This window comes from Podarcis cretensis, assembly GCF_951804945.1.
Source record: "Podarcis cretensis genome assembly, chromosome: 10".
NCBI classification, from domain to species: domain Eukaryota; kingdom Metazoa; phylum Chordata; class Lepidosauria; order Squamata; family Lacertidae; genus Podarcis; species Podarcis cretensis.
The window spans coordinates 22,950,045-22,962,750 of NC_137179.1; the positions used below are offsets into that span (position 1 = coordinate 22,950,045).

Consider the following 12,706-nt stretch of genomic DNA (forward strand, 5'->3'; position numbering starts at 1 on the left):
GTTTAATAAGTTTCTAGTGGGCCCCTCCCCTTTAAACCCTTTCAAATTATTTTAATTCTGATGGCTACAATCTCTTTTATTTGGAGATATTTCACACGAAGCACCCATCAAAATCAGGGATATTAGAATAGCCTATATCTGCTCAACACTCTGATATCCCAGAGTCTTAATGCCACACTCCAAATGATTCCATCCTGAGTATTCTTAAAACTGTGTTATCTTGGCTGACAATTTGAAATAGCAACCAACTTACTCAGGAAAGCAAAATATTTAGTTTCATATATGCGTAGTTTACTGGGGTTTTTTTTTCATATATCTCTTACACATGCATATGTGTGCACTAGAGATCTGTCTGCTAGCGTGGAAGATGTTCTGAAAAATTGGTGAATTCGATCTCTCTCACAGGTGCATTGGAGACGTTCCACACGGGGAAATAATTATGATTTCAGGGTACAACAGCAAAAACCAGATTTGAGTATATGGTTCCCAAACCACTTATATTCTTTGGGTAGTCTTTTTTGTTTATTATTTTTAACAACAACTGATACTGATACTAATGCTAATATTTATTGATATTAATACTATTCATATTGGGCAGCAGCATTGCAAGGCGATACTAATATAGCTTGCGTTTAAATGCACAAATGCGTACCTGACGGTAGAAAAAAAAAAAAGACCGTGCAAGGAAAACAAGAGTACATTTTATAATAATAACAACAACCGAGGCGGCGAGGCAGTGGGAGGGAGGTCTGAGAGGAGGCGTGGCGAAGCAGTTCCGCGCCCTCCGGGTTCCCTAGGTGACGCTAGAGGAGGAGGGGGGTGTCGCGCCGTGACGTCAGGGTATTTCCCGGTGACGTCCTCCCGGGCATGCGCAGTGGCGACGCGGCGATTCTGGGTGACGTCACGCCCGAGGTGTGACGTACGGCCGCCGCTGGCCGCCTGGAAGACTCTCTCGGGGAATTTTGCTGCTCTTGCTGCCCACTCACCCCCCCACCCCCCCGCTCCTTTTTCTCCCCCCTCTAGTCCCACCCCCCTTCTTCCGCTACGGGTCGCGGTTGGGGGCGGCCGGGTCGTCAGGGGCGACACGGCTCCCCCTCCCCTCCGCCCCCCTCCTTGTCCTCCTCCCCCCTCCTGCCCCCCTCCTCATCGCTTCGATCCAAGATGGCGGCGCTGAGCAGCAGCAGCAGCGCCGAGGGGGCCTCGCTCTTCAACGGGGACATGGAGCCCGAGCCGCCGCCGCCGCCGCCGCCCGGGGCCTGCTACGCGGGGGGCAGCGGTAGCGCAGGGGGAGACCCCGCCATCCCGGAGGAGGTGAGGCCCGGCCGTGTGGGGAGGGGGGGTGGGAGGCCGGCCTGGCATCCTCCGGCGCCCCCTTTCCCTCCTCCCGCTTCCCTGCGGAGGGTCCGGCGAGGGGCTCCTGCTGGAGACTTAGGCCCGGCAGCAGGAGGCAGGTCGGCTGGCTGGGAGACAGGTGGATCAGGGGCCCCGGGCCGTCTCCCCCCGTGCCAAGGCGACGGGGCCAAAGGGAAACCGCGAGGCCGGGCGGCGGGTTGAGGTTGGGGGGTGGCCACCAAAAGCCGCCCCGGCCTCCGCCTCCTCCTCCTCCTCTGGCAGCAGGTCGCGGAGGAGAACCCGGCCCCCTTCGCCTCTCCAGCTGCAGCGCCGGCGGTGAGGTTGGCAGCCCCAGGAGGGATGGGGGGTGTTGAGGTCGGTGGCGGGACTCCTAGCAGGGCGGCTCTCCCCGTCCCCCTCGGGCCCCCATCCCGTCCCAAATTCCCTTGGCGTGCCTCTGAGGCCTTGTCTGCTCGCTCCCTCGGTTTGCACAGGGGAGGCAGTGCCTGGGATTTCTCCTCCGCTCCTTTCTCTCCCTCCTCGCCTCTCCTTCTCCCGATCTGCACGGTCGTCAACAGCAGTTGCCTGCCAAGGGTTAATGGAACTGGAGCAACACTTCGTCAGCTCTCCACCCCCCTTCTCCCCACAAGTGCAATAGGGACTCCCTCGGGCCCAAGTTGCGTGGCCGCGGAAGGCCAAGGGAGTTGATTCCGCGAGTGCCGGGAGAAAACGGGGCACCTTTTGTTTGTTTTTATCTCGCTGTCTGTATCGGAGAGAAGGGGGGGGGGAGTTGGGCGCCTGTGCTTCGAGAGGGCCAATTTTGTAGAGCTGAGTTATGAGGGTTGGGTTGCCACCCTTTAAGCCAAGCAGTATTAAAAGCTCCCAGCAGATTGCATCAATATTATTAAAAACAAACACGGTCACATGTGCTCTGTGAACAGCACCTTGGCACGGATGGGGTAGGGCTGTGGGCTTTGCTAGGCTCTTGGCATTTGCATCCTTTTTGGGGGAGGTAGTGGCGGTGACAGATAATTTTCAGTACTCAGACTCCAGTATAGAAAAATGCACAAATCAGTGATGCTTCTTTATTAAAAAAAAACCCCAAGTGTAAGTAAGTAAGACATGGTTCATGTCTTCTATAAGTAATTACTCCTAAAATAGCTGGCAGGAATTTTTTTGGGGGGAGGGATGTATTAGGAGTACACATGATTAGAAGACACATGCATACATGGCTTATTCAGTTTGCTAGGTAGTGCTTGCTTTCTGCGTATCTGTTTAGCGTGAATCGCACGTTCAATCAGTCACTTTTGTGTTGTGTTACAGATTGGAAGCCATTTGGGGAGGACGTGTGTAGATTCTGTGTTGCATTGTCAGCTATGGTTGGCAAGACATAAGGATTAAGTTCAAGTCTGTATGTGTGATTTCTCCACAGTTATTGGAGTTTCAAGCTCATGTCCTCCCAACACAACAAACAAACAAACACCAGGCTGATGGTATGGTTCTGTAGGGCAAGATGATATATTCTTAAACTTGGCACAGTTTGTTAGGTATTGCAGCAATTGCAGCTTTCTCTTACATACTTTACATAATTATTTGTTGTACACCTGGCATTTAGAGAAGACATCTCCTGTCGGACTTGCAGTGTTCAGTGGGCCAACCTCTGGTAAGGTGGTTTATGATTGCAGCCATAGGTGTCTCCTGTTGGCCACCATATCAATAAATTGTAATAGTACAGATGGGCAACACACACCATGTTTTATTCTCTTTTTCTTTCTGTAGCTACAATGAATTTCTAAGGAAGATACAAATTTCTCTTCACTGGGGCAACCCACTTGTTCTGCTTGCAAATGTAGTAAATAGAAAGAGCTGATGTAGTGTAGTGACCAAGATTGTACTCCTGCCCTTGCTAACCTGAGAGTAAGTCCCATTGAATTCAATAGGACTTAGCTCTGAATATCTGTGGTTAGGATTATGCTGTAAGAGGCTGAGCTGTGAATCAGGATGAACCACTCTGTATCTCTCCCCTGCCATAGCTACCTTATATCATGGCCTCCCTTCACACGCAAATCTCCAAACTGTAACATGGTAATGGTAATAGTAATACTGACCTAACTTACAGCATCATTGTTGTAAGGATTAAAACAAGATAATGTATGTGAAATCCCTTTAACACTCTAAAATACTATCTAAATGCTAAGCATTACTATTAGTTTACTAGGCTTTGGAAAGAAATCTAAAGCTTTCAAAAGGAAGGGTTGTAGCCCAGTGGTAAAGCACATGCTTTGCTTTTAAACAATCCCAGCTTCAATCGCTGGCATCTCCAGGTAGGGCAGAGAAAGACTTCTTTCTGGAACACTGATGAGCGTCTGTCATTCATTGTTAAGAGTAGTACACTACATGGACCAGTGGTCTGACTTGGTATAAGGAAATGCCTTATATTGTACACGGGAAAACAGCTCCTCTGAAGTAAGCGCTCTAATCCATGCATTAATATACTGTATGCATGAATGCAAGTAAATACTTGGCCATAGCAATTTGCATACTGATGAATAGGTGCTCTGTTGCTGTTTAAGAAATAGGGCCTTTGCATATGAATATATATGGCTAGGTCAATCAAAGGGCCTTATAGCCCAGTGCTGTTCTGTCTCTGACAATGACCAGTGGCTTGATAATCTCTTAAACAGGACCTTGTTTGCCAGATGTTGGAAGCAATCTGAGGTATTCTACCTCTGAATATTATTGTTCCACCCCCACCCCCATTATTGGTGATATACATTCTGATGTAATTTCACCTGGCATCTTCCAATTTCACCTGGCATCTTCCAATTTATCTAATCCTTTTTAAAGTTGTCTAAACTAGTTGTCAGTACCGCATCTTGTATGAATTCTTTAATTATGTTGTGTGAATTTATACTCCTCATTGACCTGATCCTGCCACTAATATTTTTAACAAATGACTCAATTTTTGTCTTTTGAGATAATAATCGTGTCTTCACACTTTATAATTTCCCTTTTGTGTTTTGTCATGAGACAGGCAAGGGGAGCCACAGTGGACAGAGCACATTTTTTGTCTGAAGGGTAAACTATGAGCATCTTTTGCAGGGATGGCAACTCAATTTCTGTTTACATTTCCTTGACTCTGGTTGTTCACTTCAAGATATCTCTTGATGAGTGAGGTCCTTCTATGTTACATTCTATAAATAGAAACAAACAGCTGAACAATAATTGCACAATTTACAAGAATACATCAGATTCAAAGAATCATAGAATTGTAGAGTTGGAAGGGACCCCCAATGGTCATCTAGTCTGTGGTCTAAACCACTGAGCCTCTTGGGCTTGCTGATTGGAAGGTCAGCAGTTCAAATCCAGTTGACAGGATGAACTCCTGTTGTTCTGTCCCAGCTTCTGCCAACCTAGCAGTTCAAAAGTGCAAGTAGATAAATAGGTGCTGCTGCGGCGGGAAGCTAAATGGCGTTTCCATGCACTCTGGATTCAGTCACAGTGTTCCATTGCGCCAGAAGCGGTTCAGTCATGCTGGCCACATAACCCGGAAAGCTGTCTGTGGACAAATTCTGGCTTCCTCAGCCTGAAGTGAGATGAGCTCCGCACCCCATAGTCGCCTTTGACTGCTCTTAAATGTCCAGGGGTCCTTTACTCTTTTTTTTTTTTACCTTAGTCCAACTCGTGCAATGCAGGAATCTCAACTAAACCATCCAAGACAGATGGCCATCTAACCTCTGCTTAAAAACAATGAAGCAAAGCTCACAAACTCTTGAGGGAGACCGTTCCATTTAGTCAGGAAGAACCTTCTGACAGTAAGAGCTGTTTGACAGTGGAACAGACTGCCTTAGGATGGTGTGGACTCCCCTTCTTTGGAGGTTTTTATAAGATTATAAGTAAACATTAAGTAACAATAATTACTATTGTAATCCAGGATATTATGTCAGCAAATAAATATATTTAGAAAGAAAAAGGTGAGACTATACGGTGGTAGATTGATAGCAATCAATGCACCTATCTTTTGTGGCTATCTTCCTTAGTCTTGCACACTTTGCTGTTCAGCAGATCATCAGGAAAATATGCTTATTGCAGTCTAGTTGCAGTTCTTTTGAAACTCTGAGTTAAGGATAATTAAATGGAAATGCTGTGAATTTTCTGTCTCCTTACTTTGCCTTTCAAGAAAGTTCAGCTAAGCTTTTGTTTTGATGCTGGAGATGGATTGTTTGGACAGCGGGTAAGGATGCAGTTGTTGATTTTGATCATGCATATGATTCCAGCCGATTTTGTTCTCTCGATGAAAGCTTAGGCTTATGTTACGTGTCTGGAATTTGGCGTGCTTAATCAATAGGGCGTCTTCACTGGATAGCATGAAATGTAGTTTTAATCTGGCACTTTGGTTGTGGTCTATAAAGGTTAAAAAAAAAAATCTGTAACAGACTCACATGGCTAATGATCCACCAGACTGCAGTCATCAGTCACATAATCCGGCCTGTCGAGTGGTTGCCATATTCCCCTTTTTCTGTACCACCAAAGCCAGGCTTTGCTTATTAAGGCCTCTGCCCCCACTAAGCTGCTATACAGAGCTGGTAGACTTCATTCAATTTAGTGGGTTATAAATTGTTCAGGCAGCCTGGGTGTTGTGGTTACTTTTGATGCCTAAAAGAGAGTGCAACTGGAAATGGATCAATGGGTGCAAACAGGCAAGTATTGAAGATTGATAAACTGCCTGCAAGCAACCTGAAGAATGTTCAGGCACTCTAGCAAAGTTGTAAATTGAAAATGACATAGTTTGCCAACTCAGCTTGAAAAGGTAATATAGGATTTTTTGGAAAGAAATGCAAAGTTACTATAATCAATGTGGCTGGGGGGCTGGGAAAGTCCCTGCATATTTTCCCAATTAATTGCAGAGGTTTAGTAAATAATAAAAATAAAAAAGATGTCCTGTTATGATGCACATGATTATGCAGCGATAGCAGACCGCTAAAGTCTACTTTATTAGTGAAAGAGTTGGACAGTGCTTAATAAAAAACAAGTCTCAGTTTGCAGACTCTGAACAATTCAATTTTGTTCAGGTTTAAAATCAATCTTGTCAGTTAGAAATATAACCTAGTTCACCGTAATTAAAAAATAGATGAGCTGTATCACTCACTGGCTCTACATTTTAATACAGAGAACAGAACGTATATGAATACTAACACTTTTGGTCACTTTTAAATTGACCCAGTTTTGGAAGGGAGGATTAGAGGTACGCAACTGATAGTATTCACTTGTGAATCTGCTCCGTGAATGCTTCCTAAGAATGGTGGCCACTGATTTTAATTGATCTCTTAAAAGTGATTACTTTCTTATAATTCTATAAGAAAATGCTGTAAGTGGTGGTTATGTTTTTATTGTAGATGTTTATATTGTGTTTTTCTAATTGCTGTAATTGAAATACTTGCATTCAGAATTTCTGACCCCTTTGTTTGAAGGAAGCATAGTTGGTCCACAGAAAATAATTTTTTGTAGTTGTCTGTGAAACAGGTTTGTAATGGAATTGGGACTTAATCCAGACATGACAAAAGTGTTCTAGTGCTGCAAAAGTACTGATCCAGTGGAAAGGTTCTAGCTTATATTGAGAAGGAGTTGTGCTCACTTGAAAAATCTGGTGCTCCTGGATACCTAGGGGCGTGGATGTTTGCCCTAGGGCCTAGAGTGTATGCTGATGTGCCAACTTTGCCCCTTCCCAAAAAAGGCAGCAGGCTTGTGAGATTCTCAGACATTTATGTCATGTTGAGTTACTGTAACACACTCTACAAGGGACTGCTTTTGGAATGCGAAAACTTCAGCGGATGCAAAATACATGAGTTTCAAGGGGACTGACTTCTGAGTTTATAAGCATAGTGGTGTTCTGCATTCTGTTGTGGGGTGTGCATGTGTTATGTCAGCACCTGCATATTCTACCCACAAAGTCGTAGAGAGCTAAGGCATGGTGTCCTGTCATGATTGCTGTGGGCAGCCCAGAAAACCCTCTTCATGCCAGGTGTAAAGCTGTAAAGAATAAGAATGTGCAGAGGCTCAGTCTTACTGGCTGTCCTCTCCCTTTGTCGATAGTGAGTTTGAACATCTTCATCAACCATTGTACGGTAAGTCCAGTTTTCTTGTTTTTGTTTTTTAGAATGGGGAGTTTAAGGACACAAGCTTTTTAAATGGTACAAGTTGGATTTGCAACAAAACTTTTAAGCATATCATTGTCTTTTAACAGAAGTGCTGCTGTATATGTTGTGTCCTCTGCTAGTCATATCCTCCGATATCTACCTTCCTTTTGCAGCTGATACTTGCCATTTCATGGCTGCTGAGCATGCTCACTCCTCACTGAGCTCACCCGCTTGGTTTTTCTTTTTCTTTTAAGAGTTTTTTTTACTTCTCCAAGCCCCAGGGTTCTCGGCACACCTTCCAAACCAGGGTGTGCTGATGTCTTCCTCTTATTTCTCAGTGGTCCTGCTTTGGCTCCCACTTGTCACCACCTGATTTTAGAAACACAGGAAGTTGCTTTATTAAGCAAAGCTTTGTTCTATATTAGTATTGATACCGTTTCACACAATTTCCCCCCTTAGTAGTTGTATTTTTATGAAGCGGGAACAGATATTCCCTCACCAAAGGTAACACTTGAGGTTAGCACCTCACGTGTAGGCCTGTAGGTGTAATCTTCTCACATGTTATAATCCATAGAAGGGTGCATTTGAGATTAACTTTTCAGAAGCTTTATATTATAAAATGGCTTAAACATTTGATGGTGACAGATAATGAGTTGAAACTGAAAATAACATGGAAAAGTCAGTTAAAAGCTGACCTAAGAGTAAACATTATAAAGTTCTTAGAGTGACAGGTAATAGTGTTAAGTTATGTGGAATTTTTATAGTGGAAAAATAAATCATATTCTTTGTTAAGCCATTTGTTAATACTGTACGGTCAAATTTCTTTATAAACTCCTTTTCCACTGTTTCACATACCATGCATCCTAAGAATGGTAACTCTTAGGTCTGCAACTCTAGCGTGTTCCTGAAGATTTAAATGATCACCCACTGGTTTCATAGCATTCTTGCTTCTCTAAATATGATTTGTGCCCATTTAGCCTTGCCTTAAAAATGGACTCGTTCACAATATTACATAACAGCCTTTCTTAGGTCTTGCCGACATTTCACTATGACGTTCAACAATGTATTCATGGGCTTTGCAGTCTAAATATCTAGATCCTTGTAACTTGCATGGAGAAAGCAGCTTTATAGAATTGAATTCATACTACATTATTTGTGAGGGAAGAGTACTTAGGGGTCTCCCCAATGCCCTGTCTAAAGAACCCAAGCCTTCATAATTTACCGGTAATTCTGCAATATAAACTCGATGTAGAATTTTGCAGTGTAAGAACGCTTAGATTTTGGTTACGGTTGAAGAGGGGAAAATATTTTCAAGCAGTCATGTTGGTTCCTGGGTGAAGCTGACTAGCACTGTTTTCCACAGACAGATGGCTAAGTCTGGAGGTGATAAATGTACTGTAGCTTTTTTTTCTTCTTTTTTTTTACAGGAGGAAGTATTTAAATTCTTAGGTGTTGACTTTTGGCTAACTGTTACTGTTACCCTTCTATAAATGTGTCTTCTATAAATAGTTTCATGCTTAGTACCGGAGTAGTGTAAACTTTTAATGATATCTTACTGGGAATCTCTGGGATGTGTTCACAGGCTTGTGTGTTATTTTGATAGGTTTGCACCTGGGCCACCTGTCACACATTCATTTTGTGCGCTCTGTGGTGGGTGTGCACAGGCCCGCACTTCACAGCCTGTAGTTCTTTGCTGGATTCATTTCTGCGAGCCAGCGGAAGGCAGGGTCGATGATGTGAATTGAGTGTTGCATGTGTCATGTTGTACCAGTAGGGACAGGTAGACCTGCACCTTTGCCAGCAGAGAGGAGTGCTAACTGTATCAAAGGTGAACTGACCTTCAATATTTCTCTGAGGTGTATCAACTATGGGCTTAAAACTTTCCAGCGTGCTTGTTCAGGCTTTTTTTTTTTTGAAACATATGCCTGTTTATTTTTAGGTGTGGAATATAAAACAAATGATTAAATTAACACAAGAACACATAGAAGCCCTGCTGGATAAGTTTGGAGGAGAGCATAATCCACCTTCTATATACCTGGAGGTAAGTGCTGAGTTGCAGGTGTTCCATATCTGGTTATGAAATAATGTATCTATTGGTTAAGAGACTAGCAAATGTGTTTAGTTGTTTAAAGTATTTCTTAATGTAGTTTTGCTTAACATTTATACACACACACACACACACACGAATATCATCACTTGCTCTGTGAAAAATCGACACACCTTGTTATAAGAACATTTTGGGCGGTGGGATTTAAATCCATTGTCACACAGTCCGCATTGTAGCTGAAGAGCACTGTTGTACAGGTACTGCCTGCTTAAAAGGACTTTGCCTAGTTCTGTAAAGGAGAGGTCACGCTTAACAAATCTGATTATCTCCTTTAAGAAAGTGACAATGAAAGCTGACAAGGCTGAAGTAGTACACATAATCTATTTAAACATTCAAAAGGCTATTTTATATTATGTCTCAGAAGCGGACAACTCTGCAGCACTTTCTGGATGGTTGTGCAGGTCAGGATTGATAACATAATCTCAAATAGTGTTTGATTTTCTTCAGTCCTTAAAGAAAGAAAAAACTCCAGTGGGAGCATGTTTCCATCAAAGAAGAAATGGAATCTCTCTCTCTCTCTCTCTCCCTCTCTCTCTCTCTCTCTCTCACACACACACACACACAGAGAGAGAGAGAGAGAGAGAGAGAGAGAGAGACCACTAAATCAGTGGCTAAAAGGATTGGATATGTGCCGCATGTTCCACCCTCCCCTTTCATATGAGGTTTTCCTCTTCTGCATGTCCTCTTTAGCATCAGCCATAGTTTGTTCTGACATTTGAATCAGCAGACCATGGCTTCTGTTTCTGGTTTTGAGGACAAGTTTGTTGAGTTAAACCTTTCTGCAAACTCTGGTTAGTGTTGAACAGCTTAAGGAGAGAGAAGCTGTGAGAGGGAAGCACGGCACATGTGAGTGGGTGGCTTATTTGTGGTCTTTCAAACAATGGTTGCCAGGAGTGTCTGATCTGAACCATTGTAATGTTTGTTTGCAGGGGGGTGGGGGTGGGATTGTTATTCAATAATATGCTCCAGTGAGAACTTTCCTGGACTGTCACACAGGCTGCCCAAAGAGTCAAATATGCTCTGGGGCTTTACTCAACCCTCTAAAGTGGACTTGGGGAGGGGTGGTTCTGAGTGTTACCCAAGGAAGTAGTCCTACTAGTGCAAGGAATTTTGGCTGCACAATGGAACTTCATTTCTGTCCCCCCCCCCCCAATCACCTGTTCTGGGTTTTACCAGCAGCCACCCAGAGGCAGTGTGGGGCAGGGGTGTGGAGAGGAGAGGCAGGGAAAGTTCCATTAAGCAGGCGGTAGTTCTTGTGCTAAGAGAAGTACTTAATTGGATCCTACCCTCTGTTTTGTGAGCGGAGGTTATTTGGCAGAACTTGGTTATATGCAGTACAACCCTATGTCTTGTCCTGTCTGCACAAGCAATACTCAAAAGCATATCTTTTCTTTCCACCTATTAGAAAACTAGAAACAACCCTTAGGTTAGCCATTTTAGGCATGCACAAGTCTTTTTTTGCAATTACGCCTGAGATACTGTTTTTATTTTCTCGAGTTGTCTGATGTCCCGCTTTAGCATAAAGCAATTTCTTCTTCAACAAAATCAGTATAAGATTACAGTAACTCACTAGGCCTGTCTCCCTGTATTTTGTATAAGCCACTGGGTTTGTGATTGTGGTCAACAGTCAGGAACCAGAAGATACTGCACCTACAATTCTGAACATCCCTTTAGTGTTTCTGACAGTTTCTCCTGGTCTCTGGCCATTGATGTAACAGTCCAGGTTTAAGGCCCTTCACTCCAGAGGGATGAGCTAGAATGAGCTGTACAGGCAGACTCTGGCTGGTTGCTGGTAAACATACTAACCCATAGAAATGGCCCCTCTGATTTTAGATTTGAAGTGTTGTGGAAAGTTTCTAAACTTGGTCTTGAAACTGGGTTAAAACATTGCACAAACATTTTGCAAAATACATCTCAAGCCAAAAAGAAGAACACATGGAAAAAAGTGAAAGGAATATTGACAAAATGGCCATAATAGCTTGCTATTCTGCTTCTGATGTAATTGTCTTTCTTAATTACTGCATCAGTTCTGTGCTCATTTATGCATTCCAGCACACTTGTTATTTCAGAGAAACCTGAGCATGCATACATACTTGGGTGCAGGATGACAACATTTTCATGAAAAGAAGAATGGGGAGAGAATCCTGTATTAGAATTAAAATACCACATTTAAAATATATGTACAAAGTCAAATTCTGCCGTAAATTTATTTGGGCATAACTCTCTTTTAGATATTTGTATTCCTGTCACTTCTCTCAGTCTCTAAATTTCTGAACTCTTCCCCCAACCTCCCATTAATTCCTCATTGCAAACCTCTCTCCAGCCTTGAGTTATATTACGATGCCTTGTAAGCATGTAGTTCTGCTGCAAAGAAGTAGAGCTGTTTATTCATGATCCCTCATGGAATTTCCCTTGAAGGTTATCGTGACACATGTATGGACAGTGTGAGGGCAGAGGCTTAGTACTAGAACGGTTGTTGAATGAATAATATTGGTTCCACCATTTCCTTCTTTGTTAGAAACTGTGCTTCCCCCCCCCCCCCTAGAAAAATAAGTGCTGGCACTCACCATGAAGTTGTTACAGTAAGTCCCACACTTTTTAACAGGAACAAAAATGAGGTGCTGGTACTGCATACCCTTCAGCGCCCCTGAAAAAAAGCACTGGTCATAAATCATCCCTGAATGTGTTCTTTGGAAGGTTGGGTTGGGTACTGTCCCAGTAATCATATTCACAGTGCTTAAGAGGCTATAAATATCTCAAAAGTGTACATCCAGGTTATCACTGTTTTAAATTAACTTTTTCCTTCTAAAGGCCTATGAAGAGTACACCAGCAAGTTAGATGCACTGCAACAGAGGGAGCAGCAGTTACTGGAATCCATGGGCAATGGAACTGATTTCTCTGTCTCCAGTTCAGCTTCAACAGATACCGTCACATCATCGTCATCTTCTAGTCTCTCTGTAGCACCTTCTTCCCTCTCAGTTTATCAGAACCCTACAGACTTGTCACGGAATAACCCTAAATCTCCACAGAAGCCTACTGTTAGAGTCTTCCTACCCAACAAACAGAGGACAGTGGTAAGCACATCTGTCAGAAATTTACTTTCTGTCCCCTTGTCAAAGGAAAGCATGT

General features: G+C 43.4%; 1 protein-coding gene across 2 annotated transcripts in view; it reads left to right on the plus strand.

Moving 5' to 3' along the window:
* Nucleotides 1–1,141: 1,141 nt before the first annotated feature.
* The window catches only part of BRAF (B-Raf proto-oncogene, serine/threonine kinase), a 59,576-nt gene continuing 48,011 nt past the window's right edge, over nt 1,142–12,706 (plus strand). For both annotated transcript variants that reach the window (XM_079992411.1, XM_079992412.1), the window contains exons 1-3: nt 1,142–1,311; nt 9,409–9,510; nt 12,388–12,651. In XM_079992411.1, the coding sequence (XP_079848537.1) occupies nt 1,162–1,311; nt 9,409–9,510; nt 12,388–12,651 (516 nt within the window). In that variant the 5' untranslated portion in view covers nt 1,142–1,161. The remainder of the gene's footprint in view (nt 1,312–9,408; nt 9,511–12,387; nt 12,652–12,706) is intronic.